This window comes from Phoxinus phoxinus (assembly GCF_949152265.1).
Source record: "Phoxinus phoxinus genome assembly, chromosome: 15".
NCBI classification, from domain to species: Eukaryota; Metazoa; Chordata; class Actinopteri; order Cypriniformes; family Leuciscidae; genus Phoxinus; species Phoxinus phoxinus.
Window position 1 is genome coordinate 31604698 of NC_136890.1, and position 26357 is coordinate 31631054.

Sequence of the window (26357 nt, forward strand, 5' to 3'; positions counted from 1 at the left end):
TGCTCATGTCATTCCGAGCTTAAAAACATAAAACAATGTGCCCATGTTTGTCAAACTCTACAAAAAGACAAAAAAAAAAAAAGACAATTAAAGCAGCATAAAATAGTCCATGAGACTTGTGCGTTATATATTCAACATCTTCTGAAGAACATGATAGCTTATACTGAGTTTAACCCTATAAAGCCTACTGGGTCATAAATGTCTAAGGCCTCTTAATCATCAGCATGTTCAAAACTTTGCTGTAAAACCTGTTGCACACAATCTACTACATGGCTTCTGTCGTCTGATTGATCGTTTGCACTTTTTGGCAAGAAAAAGGCCTTTTTGTAGACATGTAAAAACGTTCTCCTTTAGCTCAGTTTATGTGTCTCTTTGCTGTGAAATTACTTTAAAGTTAAAGAATAACTTAAATATTGTTGGAAATATTTCAAGATGATAACTTGCTGGACTGAAGCAACTCAGGTTTACTTGATTATCCATACATTTTCCTTTAGAAAAATCATGTTCAAATGTGTCTCAAATATGATCCATCAGGCTTTTGAGGAAGGTTTATTTGTTGCTTTGCATTGCATCATATGTTTTAAAACTAAACGGAGATTGATCATAAAACTAAGCATTCAAATATCATCTTTCTACTGGCAGATATAGAGTGATGACTGATATCTATATGCATTTTATCTAAGTAGTATACTATACTGATTTACATTACAAGCATCATAATTTCATGTGTTTGGTCATATAAATATCAGTATCTGCACCAAATTGCATAAGTTTTTCCTCCTCAATTATGAGCTCAATATTCTCAGTATTAGCCATAAAAGCCTGATGCATCAAATATGATACAAAACATAAAACACATATGCAAACTTTATTTTCTGATTTTGTTCAATAAACTGTTCCATTGCAGTAATTAATTCGATTGTTCTGACTATCATTTCATAATTCAGGCTTTACAGGGTTAAGTCATTATGCAATTCCCAAATGCGTTTTAATCCACTGACTGTCAATTGACAGGTTTCGAACAACATGAGGTTGAGTAAATAAAGACAGTTTACATTTAATGGTAAACTGTCCCTTTAATAAGCATCAACAGCGTTGCATCAGCTTTCAATATTCCCAGCGCAGATCGTTTCAACCCAAAGCGTCTGGCTTTTGTTCATCGGTTTGTGTTCTCGAGTCTGAGACTCAAGTGGCATCACAGTCAGCGTGAGTCTCCTTAGAGTGATTTCCCCAGCGTGCCGCTCATTCACACCGCGTCCCCGTCCTCACACAGCGAGAGCTGATGGATTTTGATGACGGGAAGCGAGTTGTGCGCAGGCGGCTCGGGCTGCGGCGAATCCGCGATCACGCTGCAACACGTCCTCAGCAGGTTCTTCCCACACATCCCCGCCACTTTGGCTCCCACGCTGACCCCGGTCGTCCCCACCGACGAGGTCCGGGAAGGGGCCTGCCACTCCCTGGAGGAAGGGCTGCGGGACAGCACTATAGAAGAAGACGGGCTCAGATGGGACGGGTTGTCGCGGCTCGACAGGCCGAGGATCTGAGACTGGCCTTGCCGAGGACTGTGGCTCTGGTACAGCGGGTGGGACGGCGGAGATCTCTTGCGGAGGCAGCGCGCACCCAACACACTCAGGAAGGCTTTCTTAAACTCCTGACTGGAGCAGGGGTAGATGATGGGGTTGATGCAGCTGTTGAAATAGCCCAGCCAAAACGTTATCTTGAAGACTGTGTCCGAGGGTCTGTACGTTGGGAAGATGGAGCCTAGACAGACAAGGAAGAATTTGAGTCTGGTATCATTAAATGTTTACTTGATGTTTTCAATAACCAAAGCTGAATTTTCAGCATCATTACTCCAGTCTTCAGTATCACATGATCCTTCAGAAATCATTCTAATATGATTTATGATTATTATCAATGTTGCTGCTTCGTATCTTTATGAAAACTGTTGATATTTTTTTTCAGGATTCTTTGATGAACAGAGAAGTTCAAAAGAACAGCATTTATTTGAAATAGAAATCTTTTGTAACATTATTGCACTCTAAAAAATGCTGGGTTGTTTCAACCCATATTTTTGGGGTCAAATATGGACAAACCCAGCTGTTGGGTTAAAAAATTATTACATTTTTAACCCAACATTTGTCCATATTTGACCCAAAATTGGGTTGAAACAACCCAGCATTTTTTAGAGTGTAATGTCTTTACTATCACTTTTGAACATTTAATACATCCTTACTGAATAAAAGTGTTCATTTCTTTTACAAGAAATCATACTCTACTCTGGCTTGTTTTAACCCAATTTTGGGTCAAATATGGACAAACCCAAACGTTGGATCAAAAATGCATTTTAAAAATTTAACCCAATGGCTGGGTTTGTCCATATTTGACCCAAAATTGGGTTAAAACAACCCAACATTTTTAGAGTGTACAATCAGTGTATTTGTACATGAACATGAACAATAAAACCTGATAACTATATCAACCATTGTAAGTCAATTCATGCTTCCATTTTCTGACATATTTCTAAGAGATGCATATTCATCAATATTTATCGATCATGGATTGATTATGTGTCTCAATATGGTAGATGGAGAGGAGACGTCAGCCGAAATGAAAATAATGTGCACTGAAGAAACGAGCAGGTGAGTTTCCGTTCCCTGATAAAAGAGCAGTTTCATGTGTCTGCGTAATATGTGTATGTGACCACATCCAGGAAAATTCATCTGGATTCGGATCATAATGGATTAGCAATCGATAAATTAAGTAAGGCTCTTAAAAGGTTTCAGCTCTGTGAAAAAGATGGCGAAAGATTAATGAGACCTGAAATGAATAGATAAGGAGCAGAAAATGTGAAAGGTTAGGTCTGGAAAAGAGAAAAACGTGTGAACGCTTCTGAAAGCATCCTTCTCAGCACCGCTCTCTCCGTGTGACAGGACAGATAACTACGTCATGCATCACAATGCCGGCCAAGTCTTTTTATAGAATCTGATCTGATCTCACGCTGGAACGTTCCTCCGTTAATCAAGGTTAATAGTTTTATTCAAATTGCCGTCATAAATCCGGCTCAATATGATCAGAGAAGGACCCTTCAGAGGAAAGGAATTGAAAGACACAGGCACAGAAAAGAGAATTACACGGGTATGTATTTAACCGTTCACACACCCAATGGATTTTTCTAATGCAATGCCGGCCGTATACCATTAAAAGAATTAAAGTGTCTAGCAAAACCACCTGGCCTCGAGACGCAGCATCTGTCTTCAGAGCGTCTCGTAACACACTTTAAGAGCGAGTCTAGAGGGGCTTTTACGCACACAGGGTAGAAGATAAAGGAGATCCAGAGACTGACAGACAGGCTCTGAACGCCACAATTGAATCATTACTATCTGCAGGCTAAACAAGAGGAAGAGGTTCAGTCATCTACAGTTACTGTCCACCAGTAATGTAACGTTATATTTCACCTCGAAATTAAACATTTATTCATTTTGCATCAAGAATTTTCTTAATTTTAAAGGGTTAGTTCACCCAAAAATGAAAATAATGTCATTAATGACTCACCCTCATGTCGTTCTAAGCCCGTAAGACCTCCGTTCATCTTCGGAACACAGTTTAAGATATTTTAGATTTAGTCCGAGAGCTTTCTGTCCGTCCATTGAAGCTGTATACAGTATACTGTCCATGTCCATAAAGGTAATATAAACATCATCAAAGTAGTCCATGTGACATCAGTGGGTTAGTTAGAAGTTTTTGAAGCATCGAAAATACTTTTTGGTCCAAAAATAACACAAAATAAGACTTTATTCAGCATTGTATTCTCTCCAGGGTCTGTTGTCAATCCTTCACAGTTACGCTGATGGCGTAAGACGCTGATGACGTGTTATCTGGTGCGCCCGAGCTTCATTTATAGACCGAGGGAAACGCACGCTGTAAAAGTGTCTCATCCGCGACATGCACATTTACGCACCATTAAAAAAATGATATCCACGCAAACAATGTAGAATAGCTTGAATATAGCGTGCGTCTCCCTCAGACTGTAAACGAAGCTCGGGCGCACCAGATGACACGTCATCAGCGTCTTACGTCAGCAGCGTCACTGCGGAGTCCTGAACGCAGATTCACAACAGACCCGGGAGAGAATACAATGCTGAATAAAGTCTTATTTTGTGTTATTTTTGGACCAAAAAGTATTTTCGATGCTTCAAAAACTTCTAACTAACCCACTGATGACACATGGACTACTTTGATGATGTTTATATTACCTTTCTGGACATGGACAGTATACTGTATATACAGTTTCAATGGACGGACAGAAAGCTCTCGGACTAAATCTAAAATATCTTAAACTGTGTTCCGAAGATGAACGGAGGTCTTACGGGCTTAGAACGACATGAGGGTGAGTCATTAATGACATTATTTTCATTTTTGGGTGAACTAACCCTTTAAGGACCATTAACCCTTTTTGGGTTTGTGAAATTATTTTCATGGCAATTAAACAATTTTAAGCATAAATTCTCATCATAATATTTTTATTGAAAATTGTATAATCATATTCATTATGTAATACATATATTTATAATTTGTACTTAAAAATATATATAAATAAATATACATTTTATTAAAACATGTTTTTATTATTATTACAAATTTATTAAATGTAACCTGGAGTAAAATGGATTTATTATGTTCATGCTTAAAGAATGTTTTGTATCAAAAAAAATTGTCAGAAGACAATTTGTATTAAAAAATGATGAAAATTAATGATCCTAAAATGCCCAATAGAAAGATAGATATATCTTTAGATAGATAGATAGATAGATAGATAGATAGATAGATAGATAGATAGATAGATAGATAGATAGATAGATAGATAGATAGATAGATAATAACTTAGACTTATATAGCGCCTTTCATGGTACCCAAGGTCACTTAACAAATGTGTGTGTGTGTGTGTGTGTGTGTGTGTGTGTGTGTGTGTGTGTGTGTGTGTGTGTGTGTGTGTGTGTGTGTGTGTGTGTGTGTGTGTGTGTGTGTGTGTGTGTGTGTGTGTGTGTGTGTGTGTGTGTGTGTGTGTGTGTGTGTGTGTGTGTGTTGGCGGGGAGGGGTTAGGGGTCTAGAGATACAGTAGATAGAGTAGATAGAACCATAATTATAATTTACTTAAAAAAAGTTTACTCTAAAAAAAAATATATATAGGCTATATATATATATATATAAATATATATTATAAAAATATATCCTGGTCATGTTCTTGACTAGTCCTGTGAGATTCGTCATTCGTCCAGCGACTGATGGTCCTCTCACAACTGTTGATCAGGAGTCACAATGTGTTTTAATGCATAAATAGAGAAGAAAATATAAAAATGGAAAAATTAAATGACTGATGTTCTATCCCGAGTGAGGCTTGTGGAAATATAAATAGTGGATCTGACTAAATGATGCGTCAAATTGAAGGAAGTCAAAATGAGAAAACAAAAGCGATTTTGTCCGCGCCCATAATGATAATGACTGAAACTGCAAACGCTTTCTACTGGGAAAGTGTGTTTCCTCGAGTCAAACCCTGAGACTCTCTGTGCGACTGTGGCAAAAAGGCTCTCGTAAAAAGCCTGAGCAATGAAAGTGGCTGTTTATCAGGTCAGATTCCATCAAAAGTTATGTCCTCAGCGCACTGAGGTGTGGTTTAAAGCCCGTTACGAGGCGTAGAGGATGGAGAGAAACAACCATTCATCTGATGCTAAATCAAGCACCAGGTCCTGCTGAAGCATCACATTGCATATGCATAACAGCGCTGTCCTTGACTGCTGGAACGACTGGTAGTCATCATTAGAAAGAGCCGCTGGGCTTATCTGGTGTTGTCAAAAATCTCTGTAAACACACAAAGACCTCTGACACGGCCGTATGTTGCAGTCAGTGCCGGAGCTAACTATTCTGAGGAAACCGTCATTAGTGTCTGGACATTTCTGCAGTTTTTCCCAATAATTATCATTTGAAATGATGACTCATGGACTGAAATCATCAGGCCCAAGTATTTCTTTAGAAATATCATGTTAAAATGTGAGCATCAAATATGATCCATCAGGCTTTTGAGAAACGCTTATTTGTACATCATTCATTATACGTTGTAAAACAGAGCTTTTGATTTGGTTTAAAGGGGTGGTATAATGCCCTTTTCACAAGATGTAAAATAAATCTCTGATGTCCCCAGAGTGTGTGTGTGAAGTTTTAGTTCAAAATACCCCACAGATGTTTTTATATAGATGTTAAAATTGTCACTTTTTGAGGGTGAGCAAAAACGCACCGTTTTGTGTCTGTCCCTTTAAATGCAAATGAGCTGCTGCTCCCTTCACAGGGGGCGGAGCTTCAAGAGCTTGTGTGTGTTAGCAGTTTACCTCATGGGGACACGCACTGAAAACTTCAAAAACTTTTAGCCTTTTATGTTCAAACCGGAGTTAGACAATGATGGAGAGTCTCAAGAGGAAGTGACAACATGTAGAAGCAACAGGACATTTCTGAATGGTTAGTTGATTAATTTATGTAGCTTATGTGTAGTTATCTTCAAGTCATTGATTAGCATATTCTGTCTTGATAATCTAAATCGCGTTACCGGGGGCGGGGTTTATGTAAATTCTAGGGTTGGTGATGTCACTAACCCGGGAGGAATGTCGTGTAGTCGATACCAGCCGTTTGTTGTAGTCCTTAAAAAGCCATTTCTTAGCAAATATCTTCCTTTGCTTTGAACGTTGAGTGTTGTAACTTTGCAGATGTTGTTTATGCTCAAACAGCAACATTACACACTAACTAAAGTTAAAAAAGAAAACTCATACTCAAACACCCCTTCAATAAAATGATCCACTGACTAGTTTCATATGTCAGGCTTTACATGGTTAAACTATTACCCTCTAATCCTAAATATGTGGTTACAGACTTGCAAAGTACCAGTTGCTATCATTACTAACCCGAAAGCACTACATGATTTACACTCCACTACAGTAAGTTTATAATACGTATGTTTCAATCATTTCAATACATAACCAAGTCAACTCTGGTGGTTTTATTCACATTCGAAATGCTAAAGGATTGAAGGCCAGTGCAATAACAGCCTTAAGAAAGTGTATATCAATGCACCACACCACAATAGTCAATCAATATTTTGTACTCTGGGCCAAGAAAAAAAGTCTATCAAATTTTTATTACGATTTTTTTCCATCCATTATTATATAAACAAACTAGTGAGCTTGATAAGGCCAATTTACACATAATCATAATGAAATACTGATCAATTGTACAAAAAAATAAAATAACTTAAAAATATATGGTAACACTTTACTTGAAGGGGTGTGCATAAGACTGACATGACACCTTTACAATCATGACATGACACATCATGAATATGAAGGAGGGTTTACGCATGTTTATGACAACTGTCATCATTCGCTCAATTATGACATTTTTAATGCAAATATGACATTGTTTGAGATGTCTTTGTTATGAAAACTTGACATAACCAATACATCATAACCTGTCATTGTCTTGGTATGACAACTTGACATTACTAAGACAACACAACATCATAAATATATAATAAACATGAGATAGCAGATTAATATCAAACTTAAGAAACCACTTAGCTTTATGGGTTAACATTACATTAAACTGTCATGTGGTTGGTTTTGACATCGGCTGTCATGAGGGATTATAACTGTCATGAATGTTTTTCTTGACTTCAACTACAGTGGTACAAATTGAATTTGTCATTAAAATGTTATAATAGCCTCATGACAGCCAATGTCAAAACCAGCCACATGACAGTTTAATGTAATGTTAATTTGTTAACCCATAAAGCTAAGTGGTTTCTTAAGTTTGATATTAATCTGCTATGTCATGCTTATGACATATTTATGACAGGTTGTGTTGTCTTGGTAATGTCAAGTTGTCATGAGAAAGACTTCTCAAACAATGTCATATTTGCATTAAAAATGTCATAATTGAGCGAATGACACTTACTGGCTGGCAGTTGTCATAAAGATGCATAAAACCTCCTTCATGATTATGAAGGTGTCATGTCAGTCTTATGCACACCCCTTCAAGTAAAGTGTTACCAAATAGTTTTATGATTTCACATCCTCAAATATGAAGTTTGAAAGATCTGAGTAGAAAAATGTCACAGAGAAAGTGGAATTGTCATAATTGTATTATTTATTCATTTTTAATCCCACTTTTCGTATTCCTGAGGTTAAATCTATCAAATAATGTGACTTATTTTAGCACCCTGTTCATTATATCATAAGTCATGGATACACAAATGCCACTGTTTGCGAATGATCCGACTGCTCTCAAAAACTTGTAGACACAAAAACGTTTGCCTGTGCTTTTCTTAATGTCAAGCCACCGCTGCTCTTTAATATTAGCTCTAATGTAATATTAACCACAGTGGATACTGATGCCCATTATTTATTAAAGCCTCACAGATCCCTACTGCATTTTATGCATCCACTGTGCAAATGCTTCCAAAAATACAGGATGACTGAGCTCGTTTTCAATTTCATTTTTTCAGGCTGAGTAGTTTAGTAGCTCCCGCCTCATTCCCCATGGTTCCTTGTCAGGGCAAATGATCAGAGAGAAGAGAGAGTTTAAGCCATGTGAGAATTTCAGACATGAATTCAATGTTAAAGATTGACTCATGCTGTCTGACACAGGTTTAACTGGATATAGACGGTCTCTAAGAGTCTCTAATAGAGCTTGTTCAGGTGATAAAAACATGCGTTTCCCAAAAGCATCGTTAGCCAATAGCCAACTATACTCGCCGGTTCTGTCGTTGCCAGCGTAGGCTGCGTCTAACTCCACTTTTAGACATACACTCCCGAAATTCTCCTTAGGGAATCCCCACCGCCATTTTGAAGTGCGTTCAACTTCGTCAAATGGCCGAGGGAAGTGTATTTGGACCGACCCGAGCGAGTCTACTCAACATGTACACTTCAGGCAGATCCATAGACCACAATTCAACATGATTGTAACTTCACTGCAGATCACGCTTAATTTCAACACTCCAGTGTATGATTTTGGAGTCATTTTGGAGACATTTAACCGCATAATACTTGAGCTACCTTAAGCTGACTGTTATAGTTTATTGTTATCATTTTTGTTTGTGAAATCTTTTATATTTTCTGCAACAGCAAAAGCAGACATACAGGCCTATAGAATGGGACGTCAAACAAATTCATAAGGAAAAAAAATATAAATCATAAATCATAAATACTTGCCATTTTTGGTAATTATTTGTAACTTTTGTGCAATTAATTAAGTGATAAAAAAGCCTATATATACATACATACAGTATATATATATATATATCAGTTTAAATGTAATAACTGTTTTTTTAGGGATGCATATTAACATTTTACACTATTATGTCACAATTTAAAATGAATACATATACATATATTTTTTTAATTATTGGTGTTTTTAATTACCATTAAGCAGGGTTATTATAGTTAACTGAAACTAAAACTAAAAACAAACAAAAATCTTTTTTACATTTCTTATTTTCATTTAGTTTTATCTGACGGACAAACACAACTGAAAGTAAAACTTAAATACAAATTAATAAAAACTATATAGACATTTATTTAAAAGCAACAAAATGACTAAAACTTTAACTTTAAATTAAAATGGACAGAAAATATAAAAATAAAAACTAATTAAAAATATCCCAGTTATATGAAACCAAAGGCAATCTAAATGTACAAATAGAGGAAGCCATTAAATAAAAATAAAGTGCAAATATCTAAATGATATAGTACTGATATATCGCAAAGAAGATTTGACAATTTAAGAAATAAGAAATAAACCTCATCAGTGCTCGGGCCCTAAAAATGAGTGTTGTTCACCCATGCAAAACTCTTGTTGCTATGCCGTTGCTAGGGTGTTCTCGCCGATGGTTGCTTACTGACTCTCATAAAGACTCATAACCCTTTAGAACAATCCATAACTATTGTTCATGCACAATAATAATATAATAAACTGTTTACCATGGTGATTTCCCCCTGGCTGCTATATATAAGTCACTGTGTTCATGCAGTATTATCACACTGACTTTAATGCAGTGGATGTTCTTGAGACGCAGCCAGGCATAAAAATAATTTTCTCTTTCCTGCTACTGTATAGGAAGCATCGAGAGAAGATTTAAAAGGGAGAAAGTCTGTCCGAAGGGCAAATCCGTCATCCTAATACCCACGTTTGTCAGCAAAACCCCCCTGATAATATACTACACTATACAGTGTGTCTCCAACTCACAGCATCTATGAAATCTTTCTGCCCCGGGGCGTCCAGTGGATTCTGTGATGAAAATAGCATGTAATTACTTTGCTGGGAAAACAATTAACTTGTTGTTTTTAATTATCACGGATTAAACTGCGACTTCATCATGAATGCAAAATGTCTCTCTGCTCCACCGTGAGATGCTATACATGCAAAAATAGAGTCGCATCGATCGCCGTAACATTAAACTAACAACTTTCCTATTGAACGCAGTGTGTTAGATTTCACTGCTACTACAAATGTGGTTGAGGAGCGAGAGCGTGGACTGAGTCATGCTGATAAGGTCATTGAATCCCCTGAGCTTTATTAAACACTCGCAATTTAATGCCAGTTAATTAGTAATCATTTCAGAATCGTGCAAATCATGTTTCTTACAAATCGACATGCAGATTCATAATCATTTGTGTGTCCTTTTGAGTTAACAGACTCCCACGTTTACCACAGGTTCATAAAACTATGCTTATTTGTTTGCATTGGCTTTCCAATAATACCATTTACTGGATTCTTTGTTTTTTTCCTGACCGACTCTATTTTGTGGTTTAACTCGGACTGACCTTGAACCGAAAGGTCTCACAAGAGCCCTATTGCAGGGGTGGGAAATATAATAACAGCTAAACTTCATATCTGGGGAACCCGAGAAGCTCTGCTGTGCATTAAGGGAATTACTGGTCGTCCTGACTCTCTGTGAAACTCATTTCTGAAGCCAAACATATTGCGTAAACACTCGTGACCCTATTGTCTGAGAGAACGGTCTAAATGAAGGTTTAAACAAACATCTTTTAAACCACTGGCATAACAAATACTCCAGCTGCACTACAAGTATTTGCGGAGCCGCGAGCGAGTTGATTCTTTCGACCTGTATACAGGGCTAAAATTGCGAGATGAACCCTGAGCGTGCATGCTAAATATTTTCCTGATCATCTCCATTCTCCACATGGCAGCATTTTACCCACTTGAGGCAATTATTTTCCCATCTTCTAGCACTTGGAAAATCTCTGTGCATCTGAATTTCAGACAGGAAACCTAAAAAATGTTCCTGTGCATATCTGTTAACTTACTTCTGTCAAGAAAAAGCGTGGAAATTACACATACAGACCAGATATTTCACACAATGCGAAGAGAGTCTCAGCTCTGAGTAGCTGCACGATATTGAAGAAAAATGCGATAACTCATTAAATAATGCGATATTCAATATGAGCTACGATAATGCTTAAAGTGTGTAAAGTAAACTTAAATTATCTATTATATAACCTAAAATATAACCTAAGAAAACATCCCTACAACTTCTGAAAGAGAACAGCAGTGTTTTACTGTAGCATAAGCAGAGGTGTCAAAAGTATTCACATTCATTACTCAAGTAGAAGTACAGATACTAGGGTTTAAAATGACTTCTGTAGAAGTTGAAGTATCAACTCAAGCTTTTTACTCAAGTAAAAGTGTAAAAGTACTGGATTTTAAAACTACTTAAAGTATAAAAGTAAAAGTAATGCAAGGCAAAAAATGCCATTAAGGACAAAAACTTAGACCGCGCCAAAGGGGTCTGCATCCCCCCAAAAAAAAATATTCTAAGGCCATAATGACTATAATGTTATATTAAAATGTAAATGTTGAAAAACTTGTGAGGCACTAGGCTACCTGTTTCAGCCGCATATAAGGATTTCGGATATTGCCATCTTTGTGGGGATATTTTGACACTATAATGGTTGCGCACACACACACACACACACACACACACACACACACACACACACACACACACACTCTCTCTCTCTCTCCTCTCTCTCACACACACACTCTCTCTCTCCTCTCTCTCTCTCTCACACACACACACACACACACACACACACACACGCACTCTCTCACTCTCTCTCTCTCTCTCTCACACACACACACACACACACACACGCACGCACACACTCTCTCTTCTCTCTCTCCACACTCTCTCTCTTCTCTCTCACACACACACTCTCTCTCCTCTCTCTCACACACACACACTCTCTCTCTCTCTCTCTCTCTCTCTCTCTCTCTCTCACACACACACACACACACACTCTCTCTCTCTCTCTCTCTCACACACACACGCGCGCACGCACACACACACACACACACACTAACGATTATGTTTGCCACTTATCCCGCGATTGTCATACAGTAGGCAATATTGTAAAAACGGCTGTCCCCAAAGCAATATTTGACGCGATTTGCCCCGTATTCTTGAGCACAAAACTGTTGATTCATTTCTATCTCGCTTACCGCATCTACAGTAGGTTTCCTTCGGAGGAGTTTTATGGGGTGATTATTGTTGCAATATTCCAAATAAATAGATTAATATTCACAAATAAATGTAAAGAGATTCACAAAAATGTATCGAATGCACAAATGAATAGATTAAGATCCACAAATAAATGTAAAGAGTTTCACAAAAAATTATAAAATTCACAAATAAATAAAATGAGATTTGCAAATAAATAAAATATTTACAAATGTTTTCTTATTTTACAAACACAACTCTGCCTGGCATTTATTTGTGAATCGGTTCCTGTGCATTTGTAAATCGCTGCACACATTTGTGAATCGGTTCCTGTGCATTTGTAAATCGCTGCACACATTTGTGAATCGGTTCCTGTGCATTTGTGAATCCCCTCACGCATTTGTGGATTATGAAACACTTCTAGCGCAGACGTGCAGAGAAATCCACAAATAGGTGGACTCCACCCACCGCCTACTCAAGCCAATCAGATAACGGCCACATCGAGCTGGCCAATCGTAGCACGTTATCGCTTCAACCAATCACGTTAGGCTTTACGCTCGGGGCGGGAAGTGGGAACTGACTGATTCTTGCATCAATGAAAGGAGCACTGGAGCGCAGTAGTAGCGCTGAACTGTGTGTGGTAAAAACACTCTGTTTTCAAAAGATTGTTGGAGTTTAAGGCCTCTTTATATTTCCATCAGGATACATTCAGGGAATTATGATAATCAGAGATCCCGAGCATCATGAACAGTCTCTACACCGGCAAGAGGCGCGTCACAGCGCGTCAAAAGCAAATAGCCACTCACTGTCTGTTCACTGCTGCCGTAGCAGTTTAAATAATGTAAAACTAGCATGTTTGAAATGTTAACACACATTCCCTATGTGACGTCTGCTTAGCTTTATATGCATAATCGTGCTCTTAACGGCTCTGATCGTAGCCTGCTTATTGACTAGTGCTGGTTAAATCATATCGTGATAGTGTAACGTTACTGGACGCGGGGCAGTCATTGATAGTAAACGGATGTCCGAACTTCTGATGTAGCGGCTACTTCACGCAATTAGGACAAATGTTTTTGTATTTATACATTTGGGCTTATATTTGGTATTCTACATTACATTTATTTATATCCTATTGCTATTTGTCACTGCGATTGTGCTTTAAAAGGCAAAATCGTATAGTGTCATGCATCGTGCCTACCCTGTGCGAGGCAATCTACACTGGGCAAAGCGAATGTGCAAAAACATTTGTCCTAATTGCGTAAAGTAGCCGCTACATCAGAAGTGCGGGCATCCGTTTACTATCAATGACTGCCCCGCGTCCAGTAACGTTACACTATCACGATATGATTTAACCAGCACTAGTCAATAAGCAGGCTACGATCAGAGCCGTTAAGAGCACGATTATGCATATAAAGCTAAGCAGACGTCACATAGGGAATGTGTGTTAACATTTCAAACATGCTAGTTTTACATTATTTAAACTGCTACGGCAGCAGTGAACAGACAGTGAGTGGCTATTTGCTTTTGACGCGCTGTGACGCGCCTCTTGCCGGTGTAGAGACTGTTCATGATGCTCGGGATCTCTGATTATCATAATTCCCTGAATGTATCCTGATGGAAATATAAAGAGGCCTTAAACTCCAACAATCTTTTGAAAACAGAGTGTTTTTGCCACACACACAGTTCAGCGCTACTACTGCGCTCCAGTGCTCCTTTCATTGATGCAAGAATCAGTCAGTTCCCACTTCCCGCCCCGAGCGTAAAGCCTAACGTGATTGGTTGAAGCGATAACGTGCTACGATTGGCCAGCTCGATGTGGCCGTTATCTGATTGGCTTGAGTAGGCGGTGGGTGGAGTCCACCTATTTGTGGATTTCTCTGCACGTCTGCGCTAGAAGTGTTTCAAAATCCACAAATGCGTGAGGGGATTCACAAATGCACAGGAACCGATTCACAAATGTGTGCAGCGATTTACAAATGCACAGGAACCGATTCACAAATAAATGCCAGGCAGAGTTGTGTTTGTAAAATAAGAAAACATTAGTAAATATTTTATTTATTTGCAAATCTCATTTTATTTATTTGTGAATTTTATAATTTTTTGTGAAACTCTTTACATTTATTTGTGGATCTTAATCTATTCATTTGTGCATTCGATACATTTTTGTGAATCTCTTTACATTTATTTGTGAATATTAATCTATTTATTTGGAATATTGCAACAATAATCACCCCATAGAGTTTTGCCGCTTCGCACAACAAAATGTAACTACAGCGCGCCGCGCGGACAGCCTCTCACAAGTTAGAAAGAAAACACAAAGCCAATCAGTTTAGCGATTTGTGTTCAGGAGGCGGGACTCAGATCTAAAACAAGCAGAAATGAAATAGGAGTAACGAGGCTATTTTTAAAATGTAAGGAGTAGAAAGTACAGATAATTGCGTGAAAATGTAAGGAGTAGAAGTAAAAAGTCGGCTGAAAAATAATTACTCAAGTAAAGTATAGATACCCAAATTTTCTACTTAAGTAATGTAACGAAGTATTTGTACTTCGTTACTTGACACCTCTGAGCATAAGAAGTGTTATTTTTATTTAACAACAGAAACTGAATAATCAGATGTAAAAATAATACACAGCTTAGTTTTCACTCTATGAATTAAATACTGATTCTTATTAAAGCTACAAAAGTTATTCAGCCAAGAGCTGAATGCTGAATGATTTTCTCTTTGTCTTTTGTTCATCACCACAGTTATTGCAGGTCCGTGCGATATTTCGATAATTTCGATATATTCTGCAGCCCTGGCTCTGAGGTATCTAAAACTCTTCCTTTTTTTAATGATCTTCAATCTTATAGTCATTTAAACCACACTGTCCACTGACAAAGTCCTTTTTGAGGTAAGTTGGTTCACTTGGTGGCCATCTTGGAAACGCAGTGCACAGTATAACTCCTATCAATCTGAACGGGGAAAATGTCGACATTTCTTAAACTTTGCCATGCTTATATTTCAATAACACAATTCCAAATCGGCAATACAATCAGGCAAAAATGATTTCATAATTCTTCCGGGTAATACACATGCACGTTCTAGATCAAAAAGAACAGGCCGTCGTGTTTTTGCCAAACAGTCTAATGGCACTTTTAAGGGTCATCCTAAAAATATGGTGACAAACTTTCACAAATAGTGAAGAACACTTGCATATAAAATGCCTCATTAAATAATTTCACTCTACAGTATCTCACATTGTGATAAAAGCAAAACTGTGAAAAGAAAAAAACGAAATAATTATAATATCAATTATTTTAAAAGAAAATTGTCACTTTTTTCAACGATTTTATCAATGTTAAAAATGTGTTTTGAAAAATACAAAAGCTGTGGAAAATACTTACAATGTCAAAGTTCAGAAGAAGGAAATAATGGCTTGTTTAAACGGTGCACATGGTGGTTTTTACACAAATGCTAATTTATTTTTCATATGGTTTATTTAAACATGGTGTGACATTGTTTAATATTAGTAAGAAAAATTCTAATTGGAGAAAAAGATGATTTAAAATAAAGACGAAAAGTCAGAAAATCATGTTTTATTTTGTAGAATGATCCTTAAGATATGACTCCCTTTTTTTTACAGGCAAAAATATTTTATTTTTGGCTTAGATTTTCATCAGTCAAATATATCTACACTCAAAAAGGCTGGTATTAATCAAATATTTTAAAAAAATGAGACACTTACTGATCGGAAGAACCAGGAAAAACGGAAGCCAACAAAGGACAAAGCATCCAACAACGATGCCCAGGGTCTTAGCGGCCTTTTTTTCCCTTGAGAACTTGAGCAGACGCAGTGTGAAGTTTGTCCGGTTGCGCAAAGCCTCGTCCTCGGACACCGTCGCGTTCCCTCTGTGTATCCGCAAGGTTACGGCCTCGGCGGCGTGATCAGACTTTTCCGTTTTCTGTCCACTAATCAGTCCTCGAGTCTCCCTCTTTGCGACCACGTACACGCGGCAATACATCGACAGAATCACCACCAATGGAAGGTAGAAGGACCCCAAAGCGGAGAAGATGGCGTAGCCGGGTTCCTCGGTTATCTTGCATATGGATTCGTCCTCTGGCGCCGGTTCCTTCCAGCCGAAAAGAGGTCCAATGGAGATGGTGATTGATAGAGCCCACAGACCAATGAGTGCAAGCAATGCCCGTCGCTCCGTCATGATGGACGGGTACTGCAAAGGATAGCTAACGCCAATATAGCGGTCCACCGAGATCACGCACAAGCTCATGATGGACGCCGTACAGCACAGGACGTCCATGGCCGCCCAGACGTCACAAAAAGTCCGTCCGAAGACCCAACGACCCAACATCTCGAAGACTGCGGAGAAGGGAAGAACCGTGGAGCTTAGCAGAAGGTCCGCGACCGCCAAGTTCACGATGAAGTAATGCGTAACCGTGCGTAGATTACGGTGGCAAGCCACAGAGAGGATAACCAGGATGTTACCCAGAACGCCAAAAACGATGAAGATCGCTAACACCGTTCCCAGAACGACGGCTTTCGTGACGTTGAGCTCCGGGGCGAGAACTTGGCTGCAGTTGCTACAGTTCTCAGAGAATGACTCCGGGGTCATGTTGTCTTTCAGGGGAACCATGTGTTCAAGGCTTCCAGGCATTTAATAATGGTCTGATTGCGAGCCACGTGGCATCCAGTTCAGTTTGCACCTTAATATCGGATTCTCTCCAAAAAAAACTGTACTACTGCATTGGCCGTGGTTCAAGAAAATCAAGGCATTTCCAGTAGAGCTGTGAGGGAACGTGATGAAATTTAAGCCGTCTCATTTCTCATTTCTCAATGCCCTAGATGGGCTTTTAATGATTCGTGGAAAATCGCTGTGGGTAAAAAAACAAACACGGGGGAACTAAACATATTATGCTGAGGAGAACATCAGATTCTTTTGTCATAAAGTCATAAATTCGAAGGATGTTTTGACATGTTCATAACCATGTGCAGCTGCAACATCTTACAGAACAATGAAAATAACACAAATGGCATTGTGTTTTCCAGGCATCAGGATTGATGCATGAGCGACCGTGCATCAATGCATCGATGTGTGAAGGTGTCAAAACGCTCTACAAACATCCGAGTCGACTTGCACATTCATAAAGCACTGTAAATGTGAAGAACGGCTTCTCATCTTTTTTGCGCACATCTGCGATGGTTGGAAACGGTCTGCATGGTTCTGGCGGTCACTCGTAGATTCACACTGAAAGTCTGGCTGGCGTTGGCTGGTGTCACTGAGGTTGCAAAGCGGAAAACAAGGACAAAGCTAAAAGCACTTTGGCATGTGCCGAGGAGATATTTTTAGCTGAAGAGCAGTTCTTGGTGAGTCACACAAATTTTAGGTGAACAGCTTCAATCAGAATAGATTTGGTCGTAAAGCATCCATGCTGGTTTGGTTTGAACACTGTTGAACCCTGAAACACACAGAGAGAAAGTTTTATCAGTAAAGTGGATTCATTTATCAGACAGGGAACTTTTAAGCCATTACTCATGCATTATAATGAAGTGTGCAATCGTTTGGCATAAAATTATGAACCAGTTCCAGTGGATGATATATAGATTCATTAATTCATATTTCTCTGATAAAGGACCTGCAAATGGATTTCTCTCCGTGAGAGATCCTCACCAAAACAAATGCTTTTATTTATATGTTTCTCCTGAAATGATTCATGATGTCAAACAAAATCAAATTGGATCAAATAAAATGAATGGTCAGTGTTTAATAGAAAAGATGATCAGCCCACGTTTTCCTACTCAGTACAAGACAAATAGCGTATATTGACAAAGCAGTCCAAACAGGGCATATTTATTTTTGTGAGTGTGATAAAAGATTATGCAGTCATAACGTTCGCAATGCAAACTTCTCGTTTCAGCCCATCCAGATATTTTATTGAAACTAAACTGCAAAGACAGTTCATAATTGATGTTAAACAATGAGCTCATTAACATATGAACAAACACATTTACATACTATATTAACACCAAAAAAAAAACAACGTATCTTTTTAACCTAGCTTTTAGGTAAGGGTAGTGTACACTGTAGTTATAACATACTTTTAGTTAGTTTTCTTTCTTTCTCTGATCTCATTATGCTGTTGGGTGAGGGGTGTGTCGAAGAGTGTGTAGTTATGCCTTCATCTGCTAGGCCTGATAAATGTTTTTATAGATGTGTGTTTTACTGTAAACTGTAAAGCACTTTGGGCAACAACGTTGCTATTAAATGTGCTCTATAAATAAATAAAAGTTGAAGTTGAAAAGTTGAACACCTGTTTAATATTCAGTGACTTGGCCCATCGTGAACAACAAGTATGCATTAGTGCAATCATAATAAAGGTAATGTTCATACAGAAGTCTTAAAGTACCAAACAGCCTGAGAAAGACTGGAAAATATGCCAAGGTGTCTATACAGGTGAAACTAAAAAAAAATGATATCGTGCAAAAGTTATAATGTTAATGATTATGGCTTACAGCTTATGAAACCCCAAATCTCAGAAATTTTTAATATTACATGAAATCAATAAAAAAAGGTTAAAGATTTTAAATACAAACCCAGAAGTTAGCAATAGCTTCAACCTGGTTACCTTGACAAAAAAAAACTTTTGTCCCTTGACCTTTTGATAATAAGATTTGAGGCCAGGAAAGTTTATGATTCATCAATATAATCTTCACAAATGAACAAGTTTTGAAGAAAAAACTAAAATGTGACTATAAAAAATTACACAATGGTTGCATGACTTCAACATCAACATAAGCTTCCAACAACATTTTCTATCAATATTTAAAATCTACAAGTTGGAAAGGTTTGAGTTAATGTAGTTTGCACGAGCGCACGTATAAACACATCGAGGCTGTGAAAATGTAAAAATGTTTCAGATCGTCTCTGAGCGAAGGCAGCCACAGATGCAGAAAACAACCTTTCACAGGGGTTTTAACAGGATTGTGTCCTGTGAGACTCTGGCCAGTTCAGAGCGAACTGAAACAGCGACAGATTTTTTATTTTTATTTTTTACCTTACAGTTGAGTGTAAAAAAACCTGCGCCCACTGGGCAAAAACACAGGCTGCCTCAAACCAGAGAACCTTTTTATGTTTGCTGTTTTCATGCTCTCTAATTCCCACTTTAATCAAGCCAATTCTTGCTGCTTGCCATAAGACACAGAAAAAGCTTAGTAAGTTAAGAAAACATTTAATAACATTCAAATATCTCATGATTTCAGGCAAATCCCTCAGCTGCACAACCAAATCCGTTCTCTTTTATTTTTCTGTCTGTCGACAAAGATGTATTGCTTTGTTTCTTTTGAGAGGTTTCTGGCTTCCTGACCTTTAGAAATTAAAATCTGTTCTGTTCTGTTCTGTCATTCTTCTACCTTAACCAGTGTTCGGCCAAACGCATGTGCAGAATCAGACAGACAGGAAAATTAATCTTTTTTGCCATCTCTATTTATAATGATGTCAGAATAAATTCAGCTGTGCAAAGCTGTGACAGAGTCTGCACACATGCGGAAAACCACTGATCATAAACCGTGCACATGCATCATTTTAAACTGAAAAAAACCCCTGATCTTTTTCATTACTATGCTATTATTTTTCCCGATTGACACTAATTACTTCTAATGAGATCGCCTACCATCCGTTTGTGACTCTATCAATTAACTTTGAGAGGAGAAATGCACACAAGCTTAACACTCCTACTCAGACGCTCGCGTTTCCGACATTAGTCAGAATATTGATCTGATTTCCAGCTTAATGAGGCACAGAGGTGACTCTCGCTGCTGGCTGGACACTACTGAGGTGTTAGGACACAAAAACACTCCTGCTGTTCTCGACTGTGAACTGCGTTTTAGAAAACACAAGCTGTGCTGAAACACAAACACCTCAACACTGGACCGGATTGTTGATTAACACAAAGCATTGTTTTCTTTTTTTGAAATGATCAAACTATTGCACTTTAAAGCAAACCTATTAAAAGATTCTCTTTCTTCTATAAAACATAATTAGGCATTTTTCATTTATAAGCTACAACAAAGTATTTTTATTCATTTGATTGGAAATGAATTCATCAATTTAAAAATGACCAGCATTAAAGTCTGTAACTGCATTTATTGATACTACCGGTCAAAAGTTTGGGGTCAGTAAGATCTTTTTTTTTTAAGAAAATAATACTTTTCTGTCAGGATCACTATCGTCAAATACGATTGACGATTAGCATACAGTTTGGATTGCGCATCCATGCAGCCTAGCATAGATAAGAGCAGGAGAGCAGCAATAATCCCGCTTGGGGTAAACAGAACAGAACCAACATGAATGTATTGCAGATGTCATTAATTCAAGATTTTAAAGTACAACATAATTTGAGAATTTATTCTGATTCAAGGGAAACCAGAATGCCAAATCCTGACAGGCGAGAGGTGGAGCTGGGGAGGGAGGAGGGTAATTCGTCCTGAGAAACGCGATAGCTGCTCAGCTGACTGTCAGCTGATGCGAGCTTGACTATCGTGACCTGCCAGAACTGACGCAACGCTTGATTTCACAATATTACAGATTTTGCAGAGATTACAAATGCAGCTTTGGCGAGCAGAAGAAACGTCTTTCAAAAGCATAAAAATTCTTACTGACCCCAAACTTTTGAACAATGGTGTATACTACAAATGTCTTAAATCTTGGGCAGTCAGATCATTTAAAATCATGGATTCGACACATTGGAAATTGGAAGCTCTAGTCGAGTGCATTGCATTGTGGGATACAACATGCAAGTGCACTGTGATTGTGTTATGCACATTTTGGCACATCGAGGTATGCCTACTGAAAAGTCTTATGCTAATGTAGGCATTAAGATCAGGATTTCTCTTCTCAGTGTATGTTGTGCTCTGAAAAGATTGATTATTGTTTTTCCCGCCCTCCTGGACTTATATCAGCAGAACTTCACTGTCAGAGAGCGTTATTGCATTTTGTTGAAAGACTATAGAAAAAAAAAAATGCATGGATGAATCACGCACAACAATGAATTCATGTTGCCTAAAAATGTGTTTTTTACACAAATCCCCTTGCATTATCTCCCTTCCTCTTCTTTGTGCACGCCAGCATTCATTTCCTCTGTTCCTCTGGCTAAATGCGACCGCCTTATTATCCACACAGGCGAGAGAAACAGAATCCCTTCCTTTTTGCCAGACTCAGCGTGATAATAATAGTCCAAGGAATGAGATTGTGGAATGCAGCGCTCATTCAACGGTCTCTCCGTCTCTGATCTCCCCATCACGACATCAACCGGTGTCTGACATTTGGGCCTCACCGGAGTGTCGAGTGGAGCTCCACGCTGACAGGCCAGCTGTTCAGAGCCTCATCTGGATGGCTTTGAGCTGCCATGCTGCACTGCACACCAGCCCTCCTGCCAGCGCTACACCGTCCTCTCCTGAGCTGCTATCTGTTCACTTATACATATTAATGAGCATCGACAAGACTCCCGGATTTAACCTATAGTGAGGGACGCAACTGAAGCACTTGTTGTTTTAGTCCGTAAATAAAACTGACAGCCAGATGATTCTCACTAACGTCAGTAAGAAACCTTGAGCTTCGCCAGACTGGCATCCATATGGTCGTGCACGAGAATCGATTCGACAAAACAGCTCATCACCTCAGCAAGCAAAAGAAATTCAGTGTCTTGCGAGAGATATATAAGAGAGACCAGCGAGTACTGAAACACATAATTCTTTAATGCAATCTCTCTCCAAAGCACAGTAAAACAACAATAGTAAACCGCTGTGCTGAACAACATCAACTAAAAAAGCTAAAATAAGCACGTGAGAATAAAACCAAAACCCCATGCAGGAGTTAACTCAACACAAACACATAAATGATGCTTAGACCAGCCCCATTAGACTTATTGACAGGTTATTGATTTAACCCATAAAAAATGACGTTTGTTGGTATAAATTAATGTATTTAGGTTGATTCAACGATGTTAAATCATATTTCTTGATTTGAGTTAATTTAGGTGTTACCATTTAGTGTATTAAGCATTTATTTTAATCTGCAGAACACAAATGATATTTTAATATTAAGTGGTTTAAGTGATTTTGTTCATGCACTGGAAGTCAATGAGGTCCGGAAAATCTACGTGAAATTAATATCACTCAAATCAAAACAGTGATCAACATAATACATATAAATGTAATGTTTAATTCAATGTGTTACTTTCTGTATTAAAGTGATTTTTCACTACTCAAACCTCAGTTTTTCCATGATTTCAACATGATCAACATCTTTGTTGATCCTGGAACAACAATCCAATCAACCAATTAGATTTAAGGGACAAGTTTACAGGTTATATCAAGTTTAGGCTTCTATATGTGCTTCTACATCACTGATATTTCACCTATCATTTCCCTCTGATTTTAGGGATAACTTATTTATTTTAAGTTTAGGGGTAGGGATAGGGTTAAGACTATGCATATTTGGGACAGGAATGTTGTTCCAGGATCAACAAAATCGGTTTCGGTGATCACAAAATCATAAAAATTTGCAGAATCACGGTGACCATTCTGACACAGGACCGAATGGCATGCATTTCAAGATATTCCTCACACAAATCAAGCATATGAATTCTTCAGAAGACATGGACTATTGAATGGAGTCCAAAAAAAAGTGCACGTTTCAGATGTCTCCCTAATCAAACACACCATTAGTAGAGACTCAAAGAACTGAAAAGGGTGTGTCAGACAAAGTAGATCCTCCAAATGTGTTGGTGGGGGGGACCAGGACAAGATAACCACAGAAGAGCCTCTATCATTCATTAAAAGATTGTGAATAAATCAGGGCGGCCTGCGGGCGGTCCGAGAGTCTCACTCATCATGGAAACAGTCGATCCGTTGAGTTTGAGCTCGGTGGTCCCTCCACGGCCTGTAGGCCACACTCACTCCGACTGAGATTAAATCACAATTATTGGTCTTCTTTGCCTAGTACTTATCACAGGCCTGCAGGGGCGAGCAATAACCGGAGCCGCAGCGCTCTCTCTGTAATCGCCAATGCCACTGGTGAAATGAATGGATACGCTTGCCTGCTTTTACATAAAGAGAGGCAAATATTTAGGCTTCGCCGCTGAAAGGTAATGCCAGTCGAAGCGTACTAATGTACAGGCTTCAAAAAGACAGAAATGAGTTCCGTCACTGGCTCTGTGTTTATGTAGCATCAAAGCGTGAGGGTGAAGAGGGCACGCGGGCAGTGCCATATCTCTGCTGACTGACTGAGAGATCAGCTCCTCGGCTTTCTACAACATTCCTCTTCAGGAACACCGTATTCTCTCTGTCATGAGCGAGAAATGGCCCAAATATTCAAATTGAAGGCGGTCTATGAAAATTTGGCAACTACATCTGAAACAATAATGCAAATATGTATATTTAAGAATTGTATCTAATTATACAAGTTTTAAAATGTCTTATAATTACTGTAAATATACGTTTCTTGTCATTTATAATCAAATGGGCCGGTAAACCCATACATTATTAGGACAAAATGTCTGAAATCCTTGTCCTTATGGGGACATTTTTTGGTCTCCATGAGGAAAACAGCTTATAAATCATATGTAATGTCTTTTGAATATGTAGAATTGCAGAGTTTTCTGTGATGGGTAGAAAGTGTGTGTGTGTGTGTGTGTGTGTGTGTGTGTGTGTGTGTGTGTGTGTGTGTGTGTGTGTGTGTGTGTGTGTGTGTGTGTGTGTGTGTGTGTGTGTGTGTGTGTTTATTGTTTAAATATGGGCAGTCAATGTGGAATATTAAGAGGCTTCTATGACTGCATATTAATTAAGAGGCATATTTGTACTTTAAAAAATGAAGGAAAAAAAAAAATATATATATATATGAGCAGGACCTTAAAAATGATTACAAACATATTAATGTAAATCTTAACCTAAATTCGTAATATTGCAACAAAAAGCGTATCTCATTATAAAACAAGAATTGTTTACTACTAATAAAATCAGAAACTCATTAGAACACAATGTAATTAGAATTGGTGTATTTAATTAAGCGTTAACATCTGCTCCATGATTAGAGCAATAACTGTTCTGCATATAGTTGCAATTCTGACTAGTCTGTAAATGAAAAGCTACAGCATCTGTATGCATTTGTGTGTTTATCCTTCTTTTCAGAATATATACCACCAAATAGTTCACATTTTCAGATTCAACAGTTTGTTTTTGAGAAGACAGAGTCTAACGAGAAATTCTGCTTTACAATCAAACCATTTTTGCCCCAGTCAATGCAAAACAACAAGAGTATCCTTTTCATGTTGCCCATCATGCATAAATCATTCTGACAGCTGGAGAGGATGCAGAAATCTCTGGAACACAGCTGATCGATGCATTACATCAGTATGCACCAATACATCCGTTAAACAAGCGAACACACTCGATCCCTCATTTTAAAGAGCGTAAACTGAAGTCGACAGCATATTTGTGAAGTTATCAGGAGCAACCTGTAGACTCACTCCAGCGCACATCTGCCTCCGTTACATCACACGAAGTTTGTGAACGGGAAAAGAACATTTCTTCTGTGTGATGCATAACGATTGCCTGTTCAATACAGTCTAGCAGTTGTGCGATTGAATGGACACTCACCTCAGCAGCGTGTCAGCGAACGCGAGGACTCGATCCGGAGGTGTTTGAGTAGATGGACGCGCATCGCGTCTCCGCTTCGTCGCTTCACTCTCTCCTGTCATCGCTGTGGAAACAGCTGCAGAGCTCAAGTTCAGCGAGTCAAGTGCAGTTCTGTGTTTCCACACGCACGTTTGAGCGCAAGGGTCTTCGGGACATCAGTATTTCTCAGAGGAGGTGACAGTGAGTGAGTCATGGCGCCGCGCCGCCTCCTTTACGCACAAACTTTGCTGCGCTCGGAGCTCGTGGATGTGGACGTGGCTATTGGCCAGCACTGGAACATCACCTCAAAGAAGAGTGAATCAGCTGCTGACGCGATTTATGGTTAAAATAGCCTCCGACGTAGAGGTGAAAATAGACATGAGAAGGGTGGTTACCCAAAACTTGTTGGTTCAAACTCCACAAGGTTCATGAACTGTTCTTACTGTGATCCTAAGCGCTGAACCTAATAATGCACGAGTCATATTTCACTCCAACATGAAAATGAACTTAGAAAAGAAACTTATCAGAACTGGTCCAAATGACGGACTTGTTGTTCACTGATAATTAATTCCTATACAATAACTCTCACATCGGCGTGTGTGTGTGTGTGTGTGTGTTTATTGTTTAAACAAGTGCATATCCATGACATGGAATATTTGTACTTTAAAGGGCTGGTAAAATGCCCTTTTCACAAGATGTCAAATAAGTCTCTGATGTCCCCAGAGTGTGTATGGGAAGTTTTAGCTAAAAATACCCCACAAATATTTTTATAAAGCATGTTAAAATTGTCACTTTTTGAGGGTGAGCAAAAACGCAACGTTTTTGTGTCTGTCCCTTTAAATGCAAATGAGCTGCTGCTCCCGGAACAGGGGGCGGAGCTTCAAGAGGTTGTGTCCTTTTTGTGTTTGTGAGATAATTTCAATGTTTCTTTATTTTATATATATATTCACTGTTCAAGTTCTCTGTTCACTATTAAGAGTTTGTTGTAAGAGTTCTGTATTTCAAACCATCAGTTTAAGAGCATTTGTGTACTCATCTGTAAAAGTTTTCAATTCAGTGTTGCTTTTCAATGCCTAAATCTGTCCAAATCAACTTTACAAAGACTATAGCTTTACAAAACCCCAGTAAGCAA

General features: G+C 38.5%; 1 protein-coding gene across 1 annotated transcript; it reads right to left on the reverse strand.

Annotated features, from left to right (window-relative positions):
- Window positions 1-733: 733 nt before the first annotated feature.
- On the reverse strand, window positions 734-25632 carry adra1aa (adrenoceptor alpha 1Aa). The gene is made up of 3 exons (XM_079636696.1): window positions 25208-25632; window positions 16286-18012; window positions 734-1761 (listed from the first exon to the last, which is right to left on the reverse strand). Exons 2-3 carry the CDS (start codon window positions 17208-17210, stop codon window positions 1247-1249), a joined length of 1440 nt encoding a protein of 479 aa, XP_079492822.1. The 5' UTR covers window positions 17211-18012; window positions 25208-25632; the 3' UTR covers window positions 734-1246.
- Window positions 25633-26357: the final 725 nt, after the last annotated feature.